Source organism: Ammodytes marinus, assembly GCF_949987685.1.
Source record: "Ammodytes marinus genome assembly, chromosome: 18".
Taxonomy (NCBI): Eukaryota; Metazoa; Chordata; class Actinopteri; order Uranoscopiformes; family Ammodytidae; genus Ammodytes; species Ammodytes marinus.
Window position 1 is genome coordinate 12700872 of NC_137222.1, and position 18964 is coordinate 12719835.

An 18964-nucleotide genomic window follows, 5' to 3' on the forward strand; every position below is an offset into this window, starting at 1 on the left:
CCATGATGCTTCAGTGCCCCTTTGATTATATTTATTGAGGGGGATTTTTGACAAATGAACACTATGATAACAATTGACTTGATAGGGAAAAATCCATCAGGGCTTTATGAATGTGGCTTAAAAAACGGTTGAACGTGTTAGGCCTATTTGTCACTTCCAGAGTTAGCCATGAAGCAGAAGCTAAAGAAGGAATTGTCATATTAACTCGTGACATTTTCTTTCATGTGTGTTAAAGGTAAAGAAACAGGTCTATGTAGAGAATTTTGTTTATTTATTATTTTATTTCATAGGAAAGAGTTAGGATATAGGAAACTGGCAAACATTCAATCATAGAAGTCACCTGCCAATAAACAAGAAGAAAAAGATTAAATGCGCTTTAACGATGGCTCCGCCCGTATAACCGGTAGATCTAGGTGTTTAAACCGAGTCCACATCCGGAGCCTGCGCAGTTCAGTGGAATTGAGCTATCGGCAGGTCCATGCGCGTGCACTGCGGGTGGATAGGGGCCGCGCGCGGCTCTCTCATTGGATGATGCCGATGAGCCTTGACGTAACGATTGTAAACTGTCCAAACCGTCAAACACCCGTATGTACTCGCCGCTTTTCCGTCCGGTACAACCGAAACATGTCGGGGAGAAGAGAGCCCTGCGGAGGAACTGCGTTCATGAATTGCTCTGCTGAGACATAAACCTGCCAATTAACAAGTCAGGACGGACGGTGGCCTTTTTGTGTGAGTTAGCAACTGCTCGGGCCACGTTACTGTTTCAAGGAAAAGCCAATGGACGTATAAAGACAGAGAGACAGGCACCGGGGCTCGATCCGAAGAAGTAGCCTTACAGGCAGTCCACCGAGCCGGGTAGAGGGAGAGAGACGAAGGGGGACATCGTGTGTGTGCTCAAAACAAGACGGAGTCTCTCCCTGTTAGGGGATGTTATCTGTACTGTCTTATGGCAGACTGGTAGCCAGGGCTGTCCTGGGCGGACTCTCTCAGGCGGACAGTCGTGACTACAGCCTGATCAGCGCCAGCTATGGCTTCGGTAAAGACTTTCGCAAGGGGATCCTGAAGAAAGGGATGTGCTACGGAGACGATGCCTGTTTCATTGCTCGAAATAGGCACGCTGACGTTTTGGGTAAGCTCAGCAGCATTCACAGAGAACTATGTAAGGGGATCGCAGATGCACGTTAGGACACTTTCTGTGTTTAGGTGACCTTCACCCAGCTTGCCCTCACGTGCGCCGAGCTTTCGGATGAAAACACAACAGCCCCCTCCCCCTTTAAAAACAACAGCAGCGCCATAACTTTTTTCTCCTCATTGCACAAAATGTCAGTTTTCTTTGGTTCATTGGGAGACCGGCACATGCATACAGAATCTCAGTGTGGGTGCAATCATCGTCATTTAGTGCGAAAACTACGATCACATGACGCTAGCGGGTAGTTTTGAGGTGAGACGCATGATGACCTTTCACCTATATGAGCTCCAGCTGAAGAATAGACGGTAACAATGCAATATATTAAACCGCGTCAAATTAGGAGATATAGATGCACATCGCTGAAAGACAGGGCTTAAAATGCGTTTTTTTCCAGCGTTTAACACCTAACACTACAATGTCTTGCAAAGGTCAGTGGTTGAGTATGGAGGCTGCCATGTTGCTTTTAGCGTCAGTAATAGCCTGCTAGCTTCGGCTGGATGCAAATTGCTTTGTCCTCACCGACTAGGTGACGGGAAGGATAACTCAGCGAGGTGCCTGACAAATTAGTCGACTACAGTGTGTGTGTGTGTGTGTGTGTGTGTTTCGGTAGTTTTTCCAAGCAACGTGTTGTCTTAAATCGATATTAGGCGGCTGAGGACAAGAAGAAACAGCCATCCCTTTGCATTAAAATCCCCTCAGGGCTTCATTTCACGTGCAAGGAGAAATGGCGTAGTAGTGATGTGTTTAGGGGCTCCCCTTAAATTAATTAACGTTAATTTGGGACATTTCAGGAGCTTCCCCGGGTGTATTTATTTTTTATAGTTTCTTATTAAGGTAACTTTCACTTGAGGTACAACTCTAAAATGTAACTGAAGTTAGAGCATATTTGAACAACACCATATTTTGTTTTGTTTTTGTTTTAAAGAGCGTGAATTAGAGGAGAAACATGGCCATATTCTCACTTACAGAGTGAAGATGAATGTGTAAGGTAATAAAAATAGTTTAAGGGGACACTTTTTTTCTTATCATTGACTATTAATATCATCATAAATCATATTTTTCTCCGAGCCCATGTCTTCCCATAAATCTTTTAGTGGATGATGCAGAGCTGCATTTTAATCGGAGGACAGTTTGTTCTTGGTTCTTGTACTTGATATAATGTTCACTGAAGCACATCTCCGGCGAAGTCATACGATATCATCCTGGTGAATTCTGATGTACCAGCAGCTAGCTACCAAGTTCAATCCATTGGCCATTACATTTATTCCTCTCAAATCCAGTCTATCACTTGATTAATCTTTTAAAAACATTTTTATCCACCGTCCGTGGCCTTTGGGTGAGCTGGGGTGCTGTAACTGAAAACCAAACAAAAAACAACATAATTGCAGGGGAAGTGTTTCAATGGAGGGCAGAAATGGGGCTGATTCAATAATGGTGACGTCACATGCATAGTATGGAACCAGGTACTGTAAATACATACTTAAATGCATTCCGTTAACCGGGAAATCGCACAGCACGACATAATGTTTGCATATTAGATATGTTAGATATATTATATATATATATTACATTATTATTATACATTATTATACATTATTATATACATATTAGATATATTAGATAGATATTATATTAGATAATTTGACTACATTTGTTAAAGGTTTTGATCTTAGAACCAGACAAAGTTACTGACAAATTTGCTACTGAAACAATACAATTTACCTTCAAGATCAGTGAACCTGTCTGTCTTATCAACATATTGTTTAAGCTGTACACTGCCTCAATACTCGTTATTATCTTGTATGACAAAAATATACAAGCCTTAAAACAACAACTAAACAAAATTGTTATTCCCGGACAGGTGTTGCAGATGGCGTAGGTGGTTGGCGTGACTATGGCGTGGACCCGTCTCAATTCTCTGCCACCTTAATGAGAACCTGTGAACGACTGGTGAAGGAGGGGCGCTTCACTCCCAGTAATCCAGTGGGTATCCTCACCTCTGGCTACTATGAGCTTCTGCAGAACAAAGTTCCCCTGCTAGGTGAGTGCACACAGAAACAAGACCGCACACAGGTGATATATTTTATGGTGCATTGCATACACAGGCAGTGGAGTGAGTCATGCTTCCCATGTGAACAGAGAAATAAATAACATAGCTGCAGAATGAGTCAGACTATGAGTGGTTTTTCTTAGCGAGATGCATAACATATTATTATAACTTGATCTCCATTTAAATGCATAGCGTACATTAGATTTTTCCTTCTTAGCAGAAAGGTGCTTAAAAGCAGTGAGGAATAAGACAGACAATGATAGATTGGTTTTACAAACTTGAGTGCAGAACCTTAGCTTCTCCTTTTGAATTATTGTGTGTAGGGGCTGTAAGTTATGATTGATTTAGGGGCTGTTCACACGGTAAAATTAGCAGTCGAATAGCCATACACGAGTTAGAAGACAACATGACAAAGTTGCGGATTACCGAGTTGTTGCGTTGTTATCTCTGATAAGTTTTATTAACGCTCCTCCAACAAAGTGTTGATTTGCTGCATGGTGTCTCCGCTGCACTATTATTATGATCAGCGGGGACCGTAGGCATAGAGGGATTGTTTACATGCGCCAAATTGCGCGGGAGGGCTATCCACTTCAAAGTTTCACCGCCAACTACTGGCCTTGCAACTTTGCTAAAGTTATTTAGGTCCTTTTTGAGAATTTGTGTTCATGTGGAGCGTATTCAAAAACTAAAACGTAAAGGAAAAACGTTTCCATTTTTAGGGAGACCGTTGTGTTAATGTAGCCTTAGACTCAAATCTGCATCCTTTTACGATTGGGGCTTAAGTGGTGTAATGGTTAAAGCGCCCCTCAGAAGCAGTGGATCACAGGTTCAGGTCCAATCGGGCTGTCATTTGTTATTCAGACACTTAGAAGTTTAGACCGAGTAACCCTGTGGTTCCAAACTTTCCTTTAACGCAGGGGGAACATTTTGCCTCATAACACAGCACTAAAAGGTCAAGAATACATCTGTAACTGACACGACAGGAGGGTTGAACTCTTTTTTTAAAACAAGCACATTGCCCAACACGGGACCAAGGTCACATTTCTTCTGAGACTTTGGTATTCCTGACAAGCAGCCAGCATGGAACACTGAATGTGAACCACCTCCCCCTTGTCACGTTGTTTGTCTAATGGCCTACTTTTATTTTGGGAAGCTGCAGACCTTGCCTGCATTTGACCCTCACTGCCCAAGGTTACTTGAAATGTTGACAGATAGAGCTGCAGTCAGTGGGGATCTCGGACTAGCACTGTCCATGACCTATGTGTTTGTTTACTTTTCATGGGTGTAGGGGTTGATGCCACTAAAGCATTGCATCTCCTGCCCCGACTATGGGAAACATGTAATTCATGAGGAATGTGCACACAAAGTTAGTGATGTACTGGTCGGCCAGCAGTTGTCCTTTCTAGAAATTAAGGCTGTGCTTATTTTGTACATGACTTTACAAACTGTGTTTGTATCCTCAACTTGATATCAGTTCCTGCCTTATTCTGTTCTGTAGGGAGCAGCACAGCCTGCATCGTGGTTCTGGATCGACGGAGTCACCGGCTACACACGTGTAACTTAGGCGACTCTGGCTTCCTGGTGGTTCGGGGAGGAGAGGTAGTTCATCGATCTGACGAGCAACAGCACTACTTTAACACACCCTTCCAGCTTTCCATAGCTCCTCCAGGGTCTGAAGGGGTGGTGCTCAGCGACAGGTCAGTAGCTCAGTGTTGCATAGATCCTTGAAAGTCTGTTGTTCAGGCAAATAGTTTTCTATTTTTTTTTTTTTTAAGTGTTTTGATTACGTTGTCAAACTGGATATGTTCAAACATGCCTCATCCTCTCATGTGGGTTACAAACATAGTTGCAATAGGACCTTTCAGACAATGTTTTAAGAATAAACAAAGACCCGCTTTGGAATGACGCCGGTCAAACTAGGACACACATAACTACGTGATCCCCCGTTACTGTATCGCATGCATTGGAAAATACCAACATTAGAGGTTTGTATTTGATGACATTCCAGGGATCTTAAAGGTGAACACGCCATCATCTTTATTATTATCACAACTTAGAAATACTACATTCATCAGCACATAATAAAATCAGAATTTTGGAAATTTACAGAATTATTTAGATATTGCTAGATGGTTTGTGGTTAGTGTTTGTGTTTTCCAGTTAAATAACTGAAATGGGCTGTGTTATTAGAATTTCAATAACAATACACAGAATGTGCAGACAGGCTAGCCAGAAAGGTGTCACATTTTCATTCTGACAAATGCAGCCTGATTAACAAGGGATAAACTTTCTGTAATCCATTTGAAGTAGTCTTGCCACAAGTTTAATCCCGTTTCCTGGTTTAGCTGTTGGAAATGTAAACATTACTTTTTTTTAGGTACATTTATAGCTCTGTGCATCTTAAAATTAAAAACCTTAGGATGAAGCACAAGCGTAAGGTTAAAAACTTCCAGGAAATAAATTTGAGTCTCGGGTATGGCATCAGCAGGACCTCTCTATGTCTGGCAAGGACATGCAGGGCAGGCTGCTTTCGAGTCAGCTGTCGTATTAAATGCCAAAGCCGTTTCTACCACTCAGCATTTGGCAGACTGACCACTGACCTGCTTAATTCCATATTAGAAACTGTTGACAGCAGCCCAGGCGTAGCGTTCTCCTGTTTCACTTGCGTCTGATCTGGCCGTGCTCTTTCCTTTAGTCCCGATGCAGCTGACAGCTCCTCCTTCGACGTGCAGCTCGGTGACATCATCCTGACGGCAACCGACGGCCTCTTTGACAACATGCCGGACTACATGATTCTCCAGGAGCTAAAAAAACTCAAGGTATATTGGCTCACTTTGTGAATTCACACACATACACACACACAAACACACTGTACTCATATGTAAAATGTTACGCCTTTCACATTTAACGTTTCATATTTCTGCTCATTTCAGACTACCAACTACGACAGCGTCCTTCAGACTGCGCAGAGTATTGCAAAGCAAGCTCACGACCTTGCCTATGACCCCAACTATATGTCGCCGTTTGCACAGTTTGCCTGTGACAATGGCCTGAATGTAAGAGGTAAATATACCATGCTTCAGATGCTGTCCTTTTTATAGAATTCCACGCCTTTAAAAAAGTAATTAAAATGTTATTAAATGCTGTTACACCAAAACAGACATCTTTGAGGACAGTAATAATGTTTCCCCTGGCCTTCTTTGCATGACATGATGGTTTTTGCCACCGTCGCTCACACTCTTTTGTTTTGTTGAATAGGAGGGAAGCCAGACGACATCACAGTGCTGCTATCCATTGTGGCCGAATATGCAGACTAGTGTGTGCACCCTTCTTTGGGGCTGGTCCTTCCCTACCATCCTGCCTGAGTCTTCCACCCGCAGCTCCTTTCCCCAAAATGCACTGCGTTCTGCGGGCTGACAGGGGGGCGGCCACACCAACACGACACACACTCCTCACTGCAGGGGCTGACGTCCACCCGTGTACATTTTGTTTTTTTTTATTTCTGTTTCTGTTTCGGTGCTTGAACGGTTGAGGGGAAGCAGGCAGCTAGGACAGTTTCTCGTGTTGATCGTGATGCAGGAAGGGCTGCGTACGACAGGCTGAGGCATGCATTGGAGAATTTCAGTCTCCCATGGGTCATTGCGTGGCATCAACACTTTTTGGATGACTTAGAGACAGTCCAGGACAGTTTGGTTTAACAGGGCTTTAAAAACCTGGTAGCCTTTGTATATAAAAACTGATATTATAAGAGGAGTAAGCCATGGGTTTAGATCTTATAGTGAATTGACTATTGAACCGGCTATGTGTCACTGATGTTCCAGTTGTTAGTCTGTTCCTTGTCGTAAATGGGTTTGAACAAAGCATATAGATTGAATGAGGAAGCTGTTGTTGGGAATGGATGGGAGTTGTTTGAGAATGAGATTTAAAAGTTGTACTTAAATGTTTTGGGAATGTGAAAGACTGAAGAGCTAACTAGTGATCGTTCAGATCAAATGAACTTGTAAAGGGAAACGCTTGTTAGAGCTTATATGGTCAAGTGTATTCACTTGGCTGGGGGATCGGTCAGTGCGCACATCCTTATTATAAGTTGTAAATATTTTTGTGTTTTTAGGGCTACGTTCTGCGTTCCAGCCTTTCTGTTGTCTTTGCTTTGGTCGTGAAAGCAAACAGCTGTTTTGTTACTATCGTGGAAGATGTACAAATTGCGTTCATAAATATATTTTCCTGTATAGATGTTTATCTTGAAGTGAGTTTTATCAATCCCACACTGACAATGAGTTAAGATTGATCGCTGCAGCATCTGTGTTAGAAAGGATATTGTGTGTGTGTGTGTGTGTGTGTGTGTGTGTATGTATGCATGGCATACATCTGATAAGTGATTGGAATGTGTGTGGTGTATTTAATGTTAATATTTGCTATCTCACAATGCTAAAGCTAGCATATGGGAATGCTTAAAATTGCAATGATAAGTCAGGCATGAATTTAGGAAAAAAATATTTTTTTATTTTTAAATGTTTAGTTTGAAAAGAAACGGGTTTGAAGTGTTTGCTTAAATGAAACGTGTGATGGATGACAAAAAAAATCCAGTTCTCTTAAAAAGGATTGGGTGCGTGTGGATGGGTGGGTTTGTGAGTGTAAAAAATAGTTTTTATTTCTCTCCCTTTTTCCCTTTTACATTTTTTTTGCTGCTTTTCCATTATAATTCAGATGTCTGTACATGACTTGACGTGATTTATTGGAACACGGTCACCATGATTGTAATGTATGTGTAAATGTGTGTGTGTGTGCTGCATAAAATGACATTAATCAAAGATATTGATAACACTGTACCTTTTTTGTGTGTGTTTAACAGCTCCCCCAAGTAGTTCGGACAAAGTCTTTACAGTTTATAAGCAGGTGCACCAAAGACACATTTTCTTTGTGTTTGTCATTGCGCTTTGTTGTAACAAACATCATACATAAATACCGTAAACTCCCTTGTGTTTCTAGTCTAGTGTGATGGTCAGAAGTGTAGTTGGAAATGTTTAGAGGGACATTGAAATGTATATTCTATGTCTACAGTGTTTTTTGTTTTTGGGACAAAGTTTCTTTCATATTTTTTGGGTTAAAGTTATATGTGACTGAGTGAAGAAAATAATAAGACATGTTTGTCAAACCAAAGAAAGAAAGCCATATATAAACACATAATTTGGAGCACTGCTCTGTAAACCCTGCTGTAAAGGTAATTATTTTACTCATAATGGAGACAATTATTTCAATACTATCATGCAGTCTGTTCTTGCATGGTTTCTGTCTTGGCTATTGACACCATTTAACAAAGTAAATGTTAAACTTATCTTGTTTAGAATGGGTGTATAAAGGTTCTGAACTTGTATTTACTTCAAACATGGCCCCATATGTTACAGAGCGATGTAACCCACATGGTGAAATAGGTAACTGTGTTCTGAACTTACTGTATGAGGGTGAGCACAGTTTCAGCCTTAACAAATAGCTAGACCTGTAATCAAGAGGCCTTTCCTGTCATTGCAAGCTTGTCTCGTCTCGGTCACGCTGCCCAGTGTTTGATGTAAGAGAGTCTGCCTGTGTCTCCTGTAAAGCCGTTCACAAAGGTGCTTCTGTAGTCCGTACGGTATGATTGTCCTCTTTTCAGCAAGCGATGTTTGTGTGTATGAAAGATACACTTGTGTCTACAGTGTAACAATGCAGGTCTAATTTATGTAAATATGTTTTAAAATATGTAAAATATTTAAATAAAGAATCTAGTATTTATACTAAATTTGCCTGAGTACATTCATGATTACCTCCCCACATGGTTTGAAGGGTTTCATATTAAGGACTACCCTGTGTGCACAATTATTAGGCAAGTGAGGATTTTGGCCATATCATAATTTTTATGCATATTTCCCAACTTCAAGCTGTATAAACCTAAGTGCTTATTGGATTTAAGCATACCAGGTGATGTGTATTTGTGTAATGACTGAGGGTGTGGCCTAAGGAGATCAACACTATATCAAGGTGTGCATAATTATTAGGCAGCTTCTCTTCCTCAGGCAAAATGGGCAAAAAAAGAGATTTAACGAAGTCAAAAATTGTAAAAAGTCTTTCAGAGGGATTCAGCACTCTTGAAATTGCTAAGATATTGGGGCGTGACCACAGAACCATCAAACGTTTTGTTGCAAATAGCCAACAAGGTCGCAAGAAACGTATTGAGAAAAAAAGACGCAAATTAACTGCCAAAGATTTGAGAAGAATCAAACGTGAAGCTACCAGGAACCCATTATCCTCCAGTTCTGCCATATTCCAGAACTGCAACCTACCCGGAGTGCTCAGAAGTACAAGGTGTTCAATGCTTAGAGGCATGGCCAAGGTAAGGGAGGCTGAAACCCAACCACCATTGAACAAAACACAAGTTGAAACGTCAAGACTGGACCAAGAAATATCTGAGACAGACAGATTTTTCAAAGGTTTTATGGACTGCTGAGATGAGAGTGACTCTTGACTGGATTAGTAATGGACACGGAGCTCCACTTCGACTCAGATGCCAGCAAGGTGGAGGAGGGGTACTGGTATTATTAAAGATGAGCTAGTTGGACCTTTTCGGGTTGAAGATGGCCTCAAAATCAACTCCCAAACCTACTGCCAGTTTCTAGAAGATACTTTCTTCAAGCGGTACAGGAAAAAGTCTGCATCTTTCAAGAAGACCATGATTTGTATGCAGGACAATGCTCCATCACATGCATCGAAGTACTCAACTGCATGGCTAGCCAGTAAAGGCCTTAGATGAAAAAATAATGACATGGCCCCCTTCTTCACCTGACCTAAACCCTATTGAGAACCTGTGGGCCCTGCTTAAACGGGATATTTACAGTGAAGGAAATCAGTACACCTCTCAGAACAGTGTCTGGGAGGCTGTGGTTGCTGCTGCACAAAAAGTTGATCGTCAACAGATCAAGAAACTGACAGACTCCATGAATGGAAGGCTTGTGACAGTTATTGAAAAGAAGGGTGGCTATATTGGTCACTGATTTTTTTTTTTTTTGACATGTCGGAAATTTTTATTTGTAAATTAAGTTATTTTATTATTCTCACTTTAACAGATGAAAATAAACAAGTGAGATGGGAACATTTACATTTTTTTATTTAGTTGCATAATTGTGCACACTAATAGTTGTCTAATAATTGTGCACATACTGTATATTCTCGTAAGAAAGACAAAACCTCACTTTTACTTTCTTAAACATTCAGGTTTAGGTTCATTAACATTTTGGATTGACCGAGAGCACTGTAGTTGTTCAATAATAAAATTAATCCTCAAAAATACAACTTGCCTAATAATTGTGCACACAGTGTAGATGTAATGTTCACAAAAGACACATATTTGCATGCAAAGTGTTTCACAGCTTTAGTGTTACAGTTTATTGGCTGCATCCTCAATATCGAATTATTTAAAATAAAATGCTTTACTGACAATACAGATGTTTTATTATGACCACTTTGTGTGCATCAATCCTCTATTGTTGGTGCAAGGAAGCAGGTAAATAAATACAGCTTATACAGCAGGCACAGTTTTTCTCATTATTAAAAGTGAAAAATGTGCCTTTTGATGCTTATATAACTAGCAATGACAAACTACATGTATGCTGGCAAACATGCATGCCAGCATACATTTGATACATGATTTATAAGTTTAATACATTTTGGAGTACAGTATTTACACTTTTTGATACTTATACTTCTTATTCTAAATTACCTTCATCTATATTAACTAGTTACTTTACATAAAAAAAAAGTATTTGGTCAATAAATTAAATATGATTTAATTGATGAATGATTTTTGTTAAGTATATGTGATGCCCACTAAAGTGTGTCCATTTGTGTATGTTACATTTTTGTATATTGCACCGTTTTATGTTGGGACACTTTGTTTTCTGCGGAGGCGATCTTGTTTTGTATGTTCAATTACACTATCCCGCGTTATTTTCCTGTCTTTCAGTTATATATAATCTGTTCACGGGCGTCCCCACCTGGGACCCGTAACATATACTAACGTTATACGAAAGTAAGTCCACAACAAATGCTATTCAATAAAGGTCTGTAGGCTACTGTACCTGAATGGAGTATAGCAAGTAGGCTAGCTGTAGTAAAGAGAGTGCAGGTGGCAGTAGAGAGTCGTGGAGTGTTATGTTTACTAATGTGCTACATCGTCTCTTCCTTGTAGCCTGCAGCTATGTTGGCAGCTAAACCACATTCCTGCTGACAGCAGAGATCCGGGCTCTAATAGGTGTGTTTGTCAGCTGACGGTTTATGATGCTAGCACGTTAGCTTCGGAGTTTGCGAGCAGATAGTATGCTGCGCTTATTTATCGAGACAGCTATGTTTGTTCCTGTAATTACTTTGACCGCTTATATTTATGCAAATGTGCTGTTTTTTCGCGTGACCCGAACATAAAGTAAGTGAGCAGGTTTATAATGAATTAAACTGTCCACTAAACTAGTGCTCAGTGGCTTTTTCTAGCACCCGCGAGCGAGCTAGGGAGCAAAATCCTCCTAGCAACAGTATCTAGCTAGCTGTGACAGCGGGCGTGTTCATGGAGAGCCTTAAAAGTGTCGGATAAGCTGTCGGAAGGGTGAGTTAAGTGAAAAAACTGAAAATAGAAAACCAAATACGGCGGCCTCTGCTTAGATAGATGTCGATTAAATGGCAAGAACCGAGCAGGGCAATGGGCTTGGCTTGCGGGGCAGCGCAGAGAAGCTGACAGATGATGGGTCCGAGCTGGAGGTTAACGGCAGCGCCGCCATACCCGAGCCGGAGATACAGGTGGACAAGTACGGATTTACTGGAGGGGCCCAGCAGTACTCCGCAGACACGTAAGTAGAGCTGCTTTGATTTGATGCTTGTCTTAGTTTACCCCCAGACTTCCTTAAGAGTTTTAGCCACTATGTGCTCTCATTTAGTCCTCTGTATCTCTGCCTCTGTCAGACACACACACACACACACACACACACACACACACACACACACACACACACACACACACACACACACACACACACACACACACACTGTCAATACACCCTATTATAATTCACAGTCGTCCGAAAAAACTGTCAGTGTCACTTCCACTGTATGTGGAAGCTGTCAATTCACCTAAATGGGAAGAGAGTTAAAGGTGCACTATGTAACTTTGGGTGTGCCAAAGAAGTGAACATTCTAAGATAATTATTCTCATACCTGAATAGAGAAACTGTCCTCACAGGAAAATTGGATCCCTGGAATACTGTGAAGTTTGAAAACAACCTGAAAAGTTACTGCTTCACTGTTGGTCTTTATAGCGCCATGGCTAACAATTTTGTTTTTCAATCATTATGATTTGGTTCCGGGTGCCTCAAAATAATTTTGTTTTGAGATATGATGGCATTATAAGTATTAATGTAAAGTAAGTATGCTTTGTAAACTACCTGCAGACACAAATGTCAACAAGTCCCCCCTCCCACCTTTAAAGCTGCTGTTAACTGAATATATTTTTTAAGGCAAGAGGTAAACAAAAGATACATCATTACAGCCTGTAAATAGTTGTCTCACTTCCCTACTTAGGCATGACTTAATTTATTTCAGTCTCAAATCCTTTTTTCCTTATGACCATTAAAAGTAAAGCTATATCTACTCATGGCAGATTAATATTAAATAAATAAATAGTCCCCAAAATTTCTGTAACGGAATACTTTCATTTCTGGATTTTCTGCTCCTGTCAGTTTTCTTCTTGAGCCAGCAGGTTGGGACCCACTGACCTCCACTGCTGCGATTCTTTGTCCTCTGGGCCTGCACAGCATCCCACTTTTTGTTTCTATAACTTTGGTTGCTTGTATAAGTCTGCTTTTTAACGTTCCCTTATTAAAAAAAACTATGCTTTGTGTGGTAGAACAAGACGTTAAAGTTGGTGTATGACACCCTCTTATCTTAAATAGGAGACAGTTGTGAAGTAAGATATCAGTGTAAGTTTTGCATAGGAACTGAACAAGGGGAAAGTTCCTCCCCCACAGCTTCCTGTTTTCCTTGTGCTGTGCTGCCGTCGGCAAGTGTTCCACTGTTTGGTCTGAGGTTATGTTTCCTGTGTGGACGAGGAAGACATGAGCCCCTGTCCAGCCCCCTCCGATGACAGGATTCCCCTGTCATCAGTACAGGGAACAGGCACTGTACAGTGTAGCCATTGTTAAGAGTTTGCACAAAGATGATTGGTTTGCTTTGATCAGTAATGTTGTCGACTCTCTCCACAGTGCTGAAGAAATCCCCACTGAGGTGCTGAGGCAACGGGAGGCAAAATGGCTGGAGATGCTCAACAGCTGGGACAAGTGGATGGCCAAAAAACACAAGAAGGTCTGCTTTAGGAGCCTTAAATTGTATCTGACTTTTCTTTATTTCTTAGTAATGCCATGCTATTTTTAAATGTTAGCTTTTATGAGTGATGGTGTTCTGTACAGTGCACTGTTTGCAGTGCTATCCATGACTGTGTTCATCTTCCTCTTCTATCCTGTCTTGCTTACTGCAGTCTCCTCCTAAATAACTGTGCATGATGTGTTGAATAACAGGTGAGAGAGCGCTGTCAGAAGGGAATCCCTCCATCACTGCGTGGCCGGGCCTGGCTCTACCTCACAGGGGCTAAAGTGAAAAGGGAACAGAACCAGGGCAAATTCCAGGTCAGTCTCATTTTGTTATCCCTGCTACCATCAAATCATTTGACTAACAAAAAGTAAAGGGCAAAAAAAAAAAAAAAAAAGAAGTAATATAGCCAACACAAACATGTTTTGTTTTTAGGAACTAGACAGTCAGCCTGGAGATCCTAAATGGGTAGATATTATTGAGAGGGACCTCCATCGACAGTTCCCCTTCCATGAAATGTTTGCAGCGAGAGGAGGCCATGGGTGAGCACTGTCTTTTGTCATGATGCCCATATATATGTGTTAATGTGGCTTATGTAGTTTCTGAATATGATTTATGTATGTTCATTACATTCAGGCAGCAGGACCTGTCGCGCGTGTTGAAGGCATATACTCTGCACCGTCCTGAAGAGGGTTATTGTCAGGCTCAGGCTCCCATCGCTGCTGTACTCCTAATGCACATGCCAGCAGAGGTGAACACACACACAGTGCCACTCAACATTTCCCAATAATTTTTCTCTAAAATTAAGTAACTTATAGTTGAAACTCAATGCTCACTGTTCCAATGTTAGGGTTAATTGTGTGAAGGAATGATTTAACAAGAATTCACTGTGTCATTTTTGATTTAAATGCCGCATTTCACTCTAAGAAAAGGCCTACCACGGGTTTTCTTTATTTATCCTAGGATGCATTCTGGGTTCTTGTGCAGATTTGTGAGAAATACCTTCCTGGATACTACAGCACAGGGCTGGTAAGTGTCCAGACAGACACACACAAAGGGGACTTTGGTATCATCAAGAGCTTGAGAACATCTGGGCACAACTTGACTGTAACAGGATTACTTATTCACAGTGTTAAGCATGTCAATTATTATCTCTCTGAACCCTAAACGGAGCAAAAAAAATAATAATAATAATTTAGATTTTCAGTGTATAAAGTCAGTACATGCATCATGTGGCTTTGGGAAAGTTTTCTGAATCCAATTTGTCTGTAGTTTAAAGCTGACATGCTAACAGCCGAGTAACATGAGGTGGTGATCCAGGCTAGCAGGACCAGATTATCAGACAATCGGAGTAAACACAGAGTATTCCATCTGTTCTCTCCATTGACTGCTGCCTTCTCTTTTAGGAGGCGATCCAGCTGGACGGGGAGATCCTATACGCTCTGTTGCGGCGGGTGTCTCCCGTGGCCCACCGTCACCTGAAGAGACACAAGCTGGAGCCCATCCTGTACATGACCGAGTGGTTCATGTGTGCCTTCTCCCGGACCCTGCCCTGGGCCTCGGTCCTGCGTGTCTGGGACATGTTCCTCTGTGAGGGTAAGGATAAATATAATCACTGATATGTTTCCTCCGATCATTCTTGTGTATGGGCGGCTGTGGCGAAGCAGGTAGGGCGGTCGTCCACTGGGTTGCAGGGTCGGTGGTTCAATTCCCTGTCTCCCTGCCACATGTCCAAGTGTCCCTGGGCAAGACACTTAACCCCAAATTGTTCCCGATGGTTAGTTTGCACCCTGGTGTATGAATGTGTATGTGATTGGGTGAATGTGTTCAAAACAATGTAAAGCGCTTTGGGTCTGTGAAAAACCAGGGAAAAGTGCTATAAGTGGAGTCCATTTACTACTTGTAGAGATTTTTGTCTTGAATGAATGTGTATTAAAATGTGTTTGTGGAATATGAGCATATATTATATGAAGTAGTTGACCACAATGTAAGATTGTTGCGCCTGGCACCAGTCATCCAACCAAATATTCACTTTTCATGGTTCAGAAATTAATTGGTCTTCTTGAGCAGTAATTTGCAGCGCTCAGATGGTCCACATCTGTTTTAACTATACTATGTGCAGACTGTCGCTCTACCTACATGTTTGTCTGACTTGAAGCTGTTCTCAGGAGTGAAGATCATCTTCAAAGTGGGCCTGGTTCTCCTGAAATGCATGTTGGGATCCCAAGAGAAACTGAAGACCTGTCAAGGTCTCTATGAAACAATGGAGCTGCTCCGAGCGATACTGCCACAGTACATGCAGCAAGGCTTCCTGGTGGCTGAGGTACGGTTATATCTTGTGATGGTCGTAGTCTGTGTTATCCATTTTATTGTTATGACTCAGCTGTCTTCCTGCTTGACTTTGCCCTCATGCAGTTGTCGTATCAGCAAAAGAGAAAGACTTAAAGGTGCAGTCAGTGATTCTGGAAAATGCTTGTTGTCAAAATCACTTTTTGTCAAAATCAGTGAATATCTCCTCACAATCCACTACTTGTTCGTACTGTGTGCGTGCTGAAAAAAACTGATGTGAGTACACAGCCTAGGCTCTGTAAACGGGCATGTTGCTAGCTAAAGTGGTTCCCTTTTCTTTACATACCAGTTACATACCTGTTTACACAAACCATTTTTTTTTACTAAATACCCAGCCTTATTACCATTTACAAAAAAATAAAATATGATTTCAGCCACACACAGTAAATGCCACACACAGCCGGTAATGTGCTGGAATACAGGGAGTAGTCAGGTGTTACCCAAGCATGTGATTCACACTCATTCTCCCTACGTGTTTCAGGTTATTGAGTTACCGGTAAGCGAGAAGGACATCGAGAAGGAACACGTTGCTCAGCTGCGGCGCTGGAAGGAGACTCACGGAGATCTGCACTGCAAGTCCCCTCCCAGGATGCACGGCGCCAAGGCCATCATGGCCGCCGATCCGCCCAGCCGACAGGACCTGAGGCAGAGGCCTACCATCATCGTGCAGTCTCCCCTCGCACCCAAGACGGACGGGGTGAACGCAGAGGACGCCAAGGGAAACGGAAAGACTGAAGAGGAAAATCAGAAGAAAACGACAGCCCTCCCGCCTCAGCAGACCATTGTTCCTAACCTCCCTCCCACAGACCCCTCACCTCTCCTCCATCACATGAGCGTACAAGGCTCCAAAGAGAGTCTGAGCAGTGCAGAGCATGACACTTACCTCTAGGCGGGTAAGTGTCACTAATTTACACACATAAATCATTCTATTCAAACTCGACTAACGTAGTGTCAGTTTTCCGTCTTACATGTGACAGCTGTCAGTGACATGACAAACCCTTTCCATGACATAATGTGCTGCTGAAGTCATAAAAAAAACACATTTTAATAAAATGACACTCCAGGAAAAGCTGTGAAATTTATAATCCTAAATTGTGTTATAAAGTAATCACATTTTTAAAGCTGTCAAAAAAAACATTGCTCACTCAGGTTACTAATTAGTCGCTGTAAAGCTCAACAAAACATCAGTGTCACATCCTTATTGCAGGTTATTGTTGTTGTTTACTGCACTTTAAACTAAGAAGTACAGTCGTGTAAATTGAGCATAAAAGAACAGTACATTTTTAAAATTGTAATGGAATATAGAAATGTGTAATTGCCAGTAACTTTTGAACAGCAGGGGTTAACGTCTTCTTACGTAGTTTGGGAGTATTTAGCGATTAGCTTCACATGACTGTTAATGTGGGGATACAGACTTGTTAAGTCACTGTTGACAGCAACTGCTGCTATTTACCTTTTAAAAGCAATGCTCCGATCCTTTCCTTTGTTATAAATGAAGTCTGATTTTGTTTTGTCGGATGAGGTCTTATCCTGAGCACTTTGCCGTTATAGTCTTCCTCTCTTTCTACTTTAGACACTACGTTGCCATTGATGAGATTCGTATTCATCTTGCTTTGCTAGACTCAGTCAGGCGTACTTATTAGAAGATGCACAGTTTATAAGTGTGTCTGTTTAGCACTGGCCTGTGACAGTGTTGCTGTTGAACACAAGAGGGCGTCCTGAGATTAAGCTCTCTGCCTCAACAGTGGCTAGCAGCAAAACAAAACTGACACAAAGCTGTGGGATTCTCAGATGAAGGAAGAAGTCTGAAGAGACATTTTTTACCACAAAGCCAAAGATTTTTAATGAATATCTTTAAGACATACGTTGTCCAAGAAGTTAAATCAATCATAATGGTGATCCAGTTTAGGAGAGCATCAGGTTATGTCTCGAAGGCATAAGGATAAAATGCCATTTTGAAGAACGCTAATACAAAGTTGTTGTTTTTTACAATCATGCTTAAAGGTTTGTAGGTCCTTTTGACTTAAAAATATCAAATTTTACCAACAGCACATGTTCACACTCATTTTATCTGAAATGTTTTCAATTAAGAAGTTGTTAAATGAATTCAAAAGCAATCGACTTTGAAACTGTCCAGAAAAAAAATAATTTATACATCTAATTATCTGCTGTCAAGATTTTTCAAATGGATAATGCTTAACGGTATAAGTTGATTTAAATCATTGTTAATATTTGTTTTATAGATGTATATTGTACAATTGCTTACTATTATAAAGACTCTTTACTTGCCATTTTCTTAAGCTTTTATTATTTTGAGATATTTTGTAAAATAAATTGTAATCTGTAGCAAGAATACAGATCACAATAATGCGACATGCAGTTCATCAGTATAGCTTCTTCTAGGAGCTTTTCATTACTGTCATGTAGATGGCGCTACCGAGCTCAGTCCATAATGAAGGATTCAGGATGTGGTTTGCCATCTTAAAGCTTTCCCTTGATTTAAAAAATAAATAAAAAATGGTTGTCTGAATATGCATAAAAACATGAAGTCGTTTTACGAAGGCAAGATGCTCCTTATTGCTAATCATTGCGACTATTGCGATTAATGAAGAAATTTGCTTGTAAATTGTCAATGCATTCAGCTGTTTCCATCAGTAGGTTGGACTCTATTTTGTGATCTATTTGCCTGTTTGATTTGAGGGTTCCGTATCTACAAGATGTTTTATACCAAATTGTATATAAATCAATAAAATTTTAAACTATACTTTTGCGTCTGTCATATTTTCCCAACCACTCTATACTGACAACGGATGCCCTGTCTTATTTACCTACATTTGGTACGAGACAAAGAAAGTGAGACAAGTGAAGAAGAAGAAGTGCCACACAGGACTGGACTTAACAAGCAGCGTTTTCAATGCACCCAGTGTTGTCATTCAGCACCCTCACACCCGCCCTCCCCTCGCCCACGCCACCGCAGCACACTTCCTCGGGACACCTGT

At 41.1% G+C, this 18964-nt stretch overlaps 2 protein-coding genes across 2 annotated transcripts; both read left to right on the forward strand.

Annotated features, from left to right (window-relative positions):
* The first annotated feature begins 588 nt into the window (after positions 1 to 588).
* On the forward strand, positions 589 to 8978 carry LOC307264884 (protein phosphatase PTC7 homolog). The gene is made up of 6 exons (XM_080046423.1): positions 589 to 1129; positions 3051 to 3230; positions 4738 to 4936; positions 5935 to 6058; positions 6173 to 6302; positions 6498 to 8978. Exons 1-6 carry the CDS (start codon positions 928 to 930, stop codon positions 6554 to 6556), a joined length of 894 nt encoding a protein of 297 aa, XP_079902549.1. The 5' UTR covers positions 589 to 927; the 3' UTR covers positions 6557 to 8978.
* A 2558-nt stretch (positions 8979 to 11536) lies between these two features.
* On the forward strand, positions 11537 to 18690 carry tbc1d10ab (TBC1 domain family, member 10Ab). Its single transcript, XM_080046163.1, has 9 exons — positions 11537 to 12106; positions 13514 to 13613; positions 13826 to 13933; positions 14052 to 14158; positions 14253 to 14367; positions 14580 to 14645; positions 15023 to 15212; positions 15785 to 15939; positions 16447 to 18690. Exons 1-9 carry the CDS (start codon positions 11937 to 11939, stop codon positions 16852 to 16854), a joined length of 1419 nt encoding a protein of 472 aa, XP_079902289.1. The 5' UTR covers positions 11537 to 11936; the 3' UTR covers positions 16855 to 18690.
* The last annotated feature ends 274 nt before the right edge of the window (positions 18691 to 18964 follow it).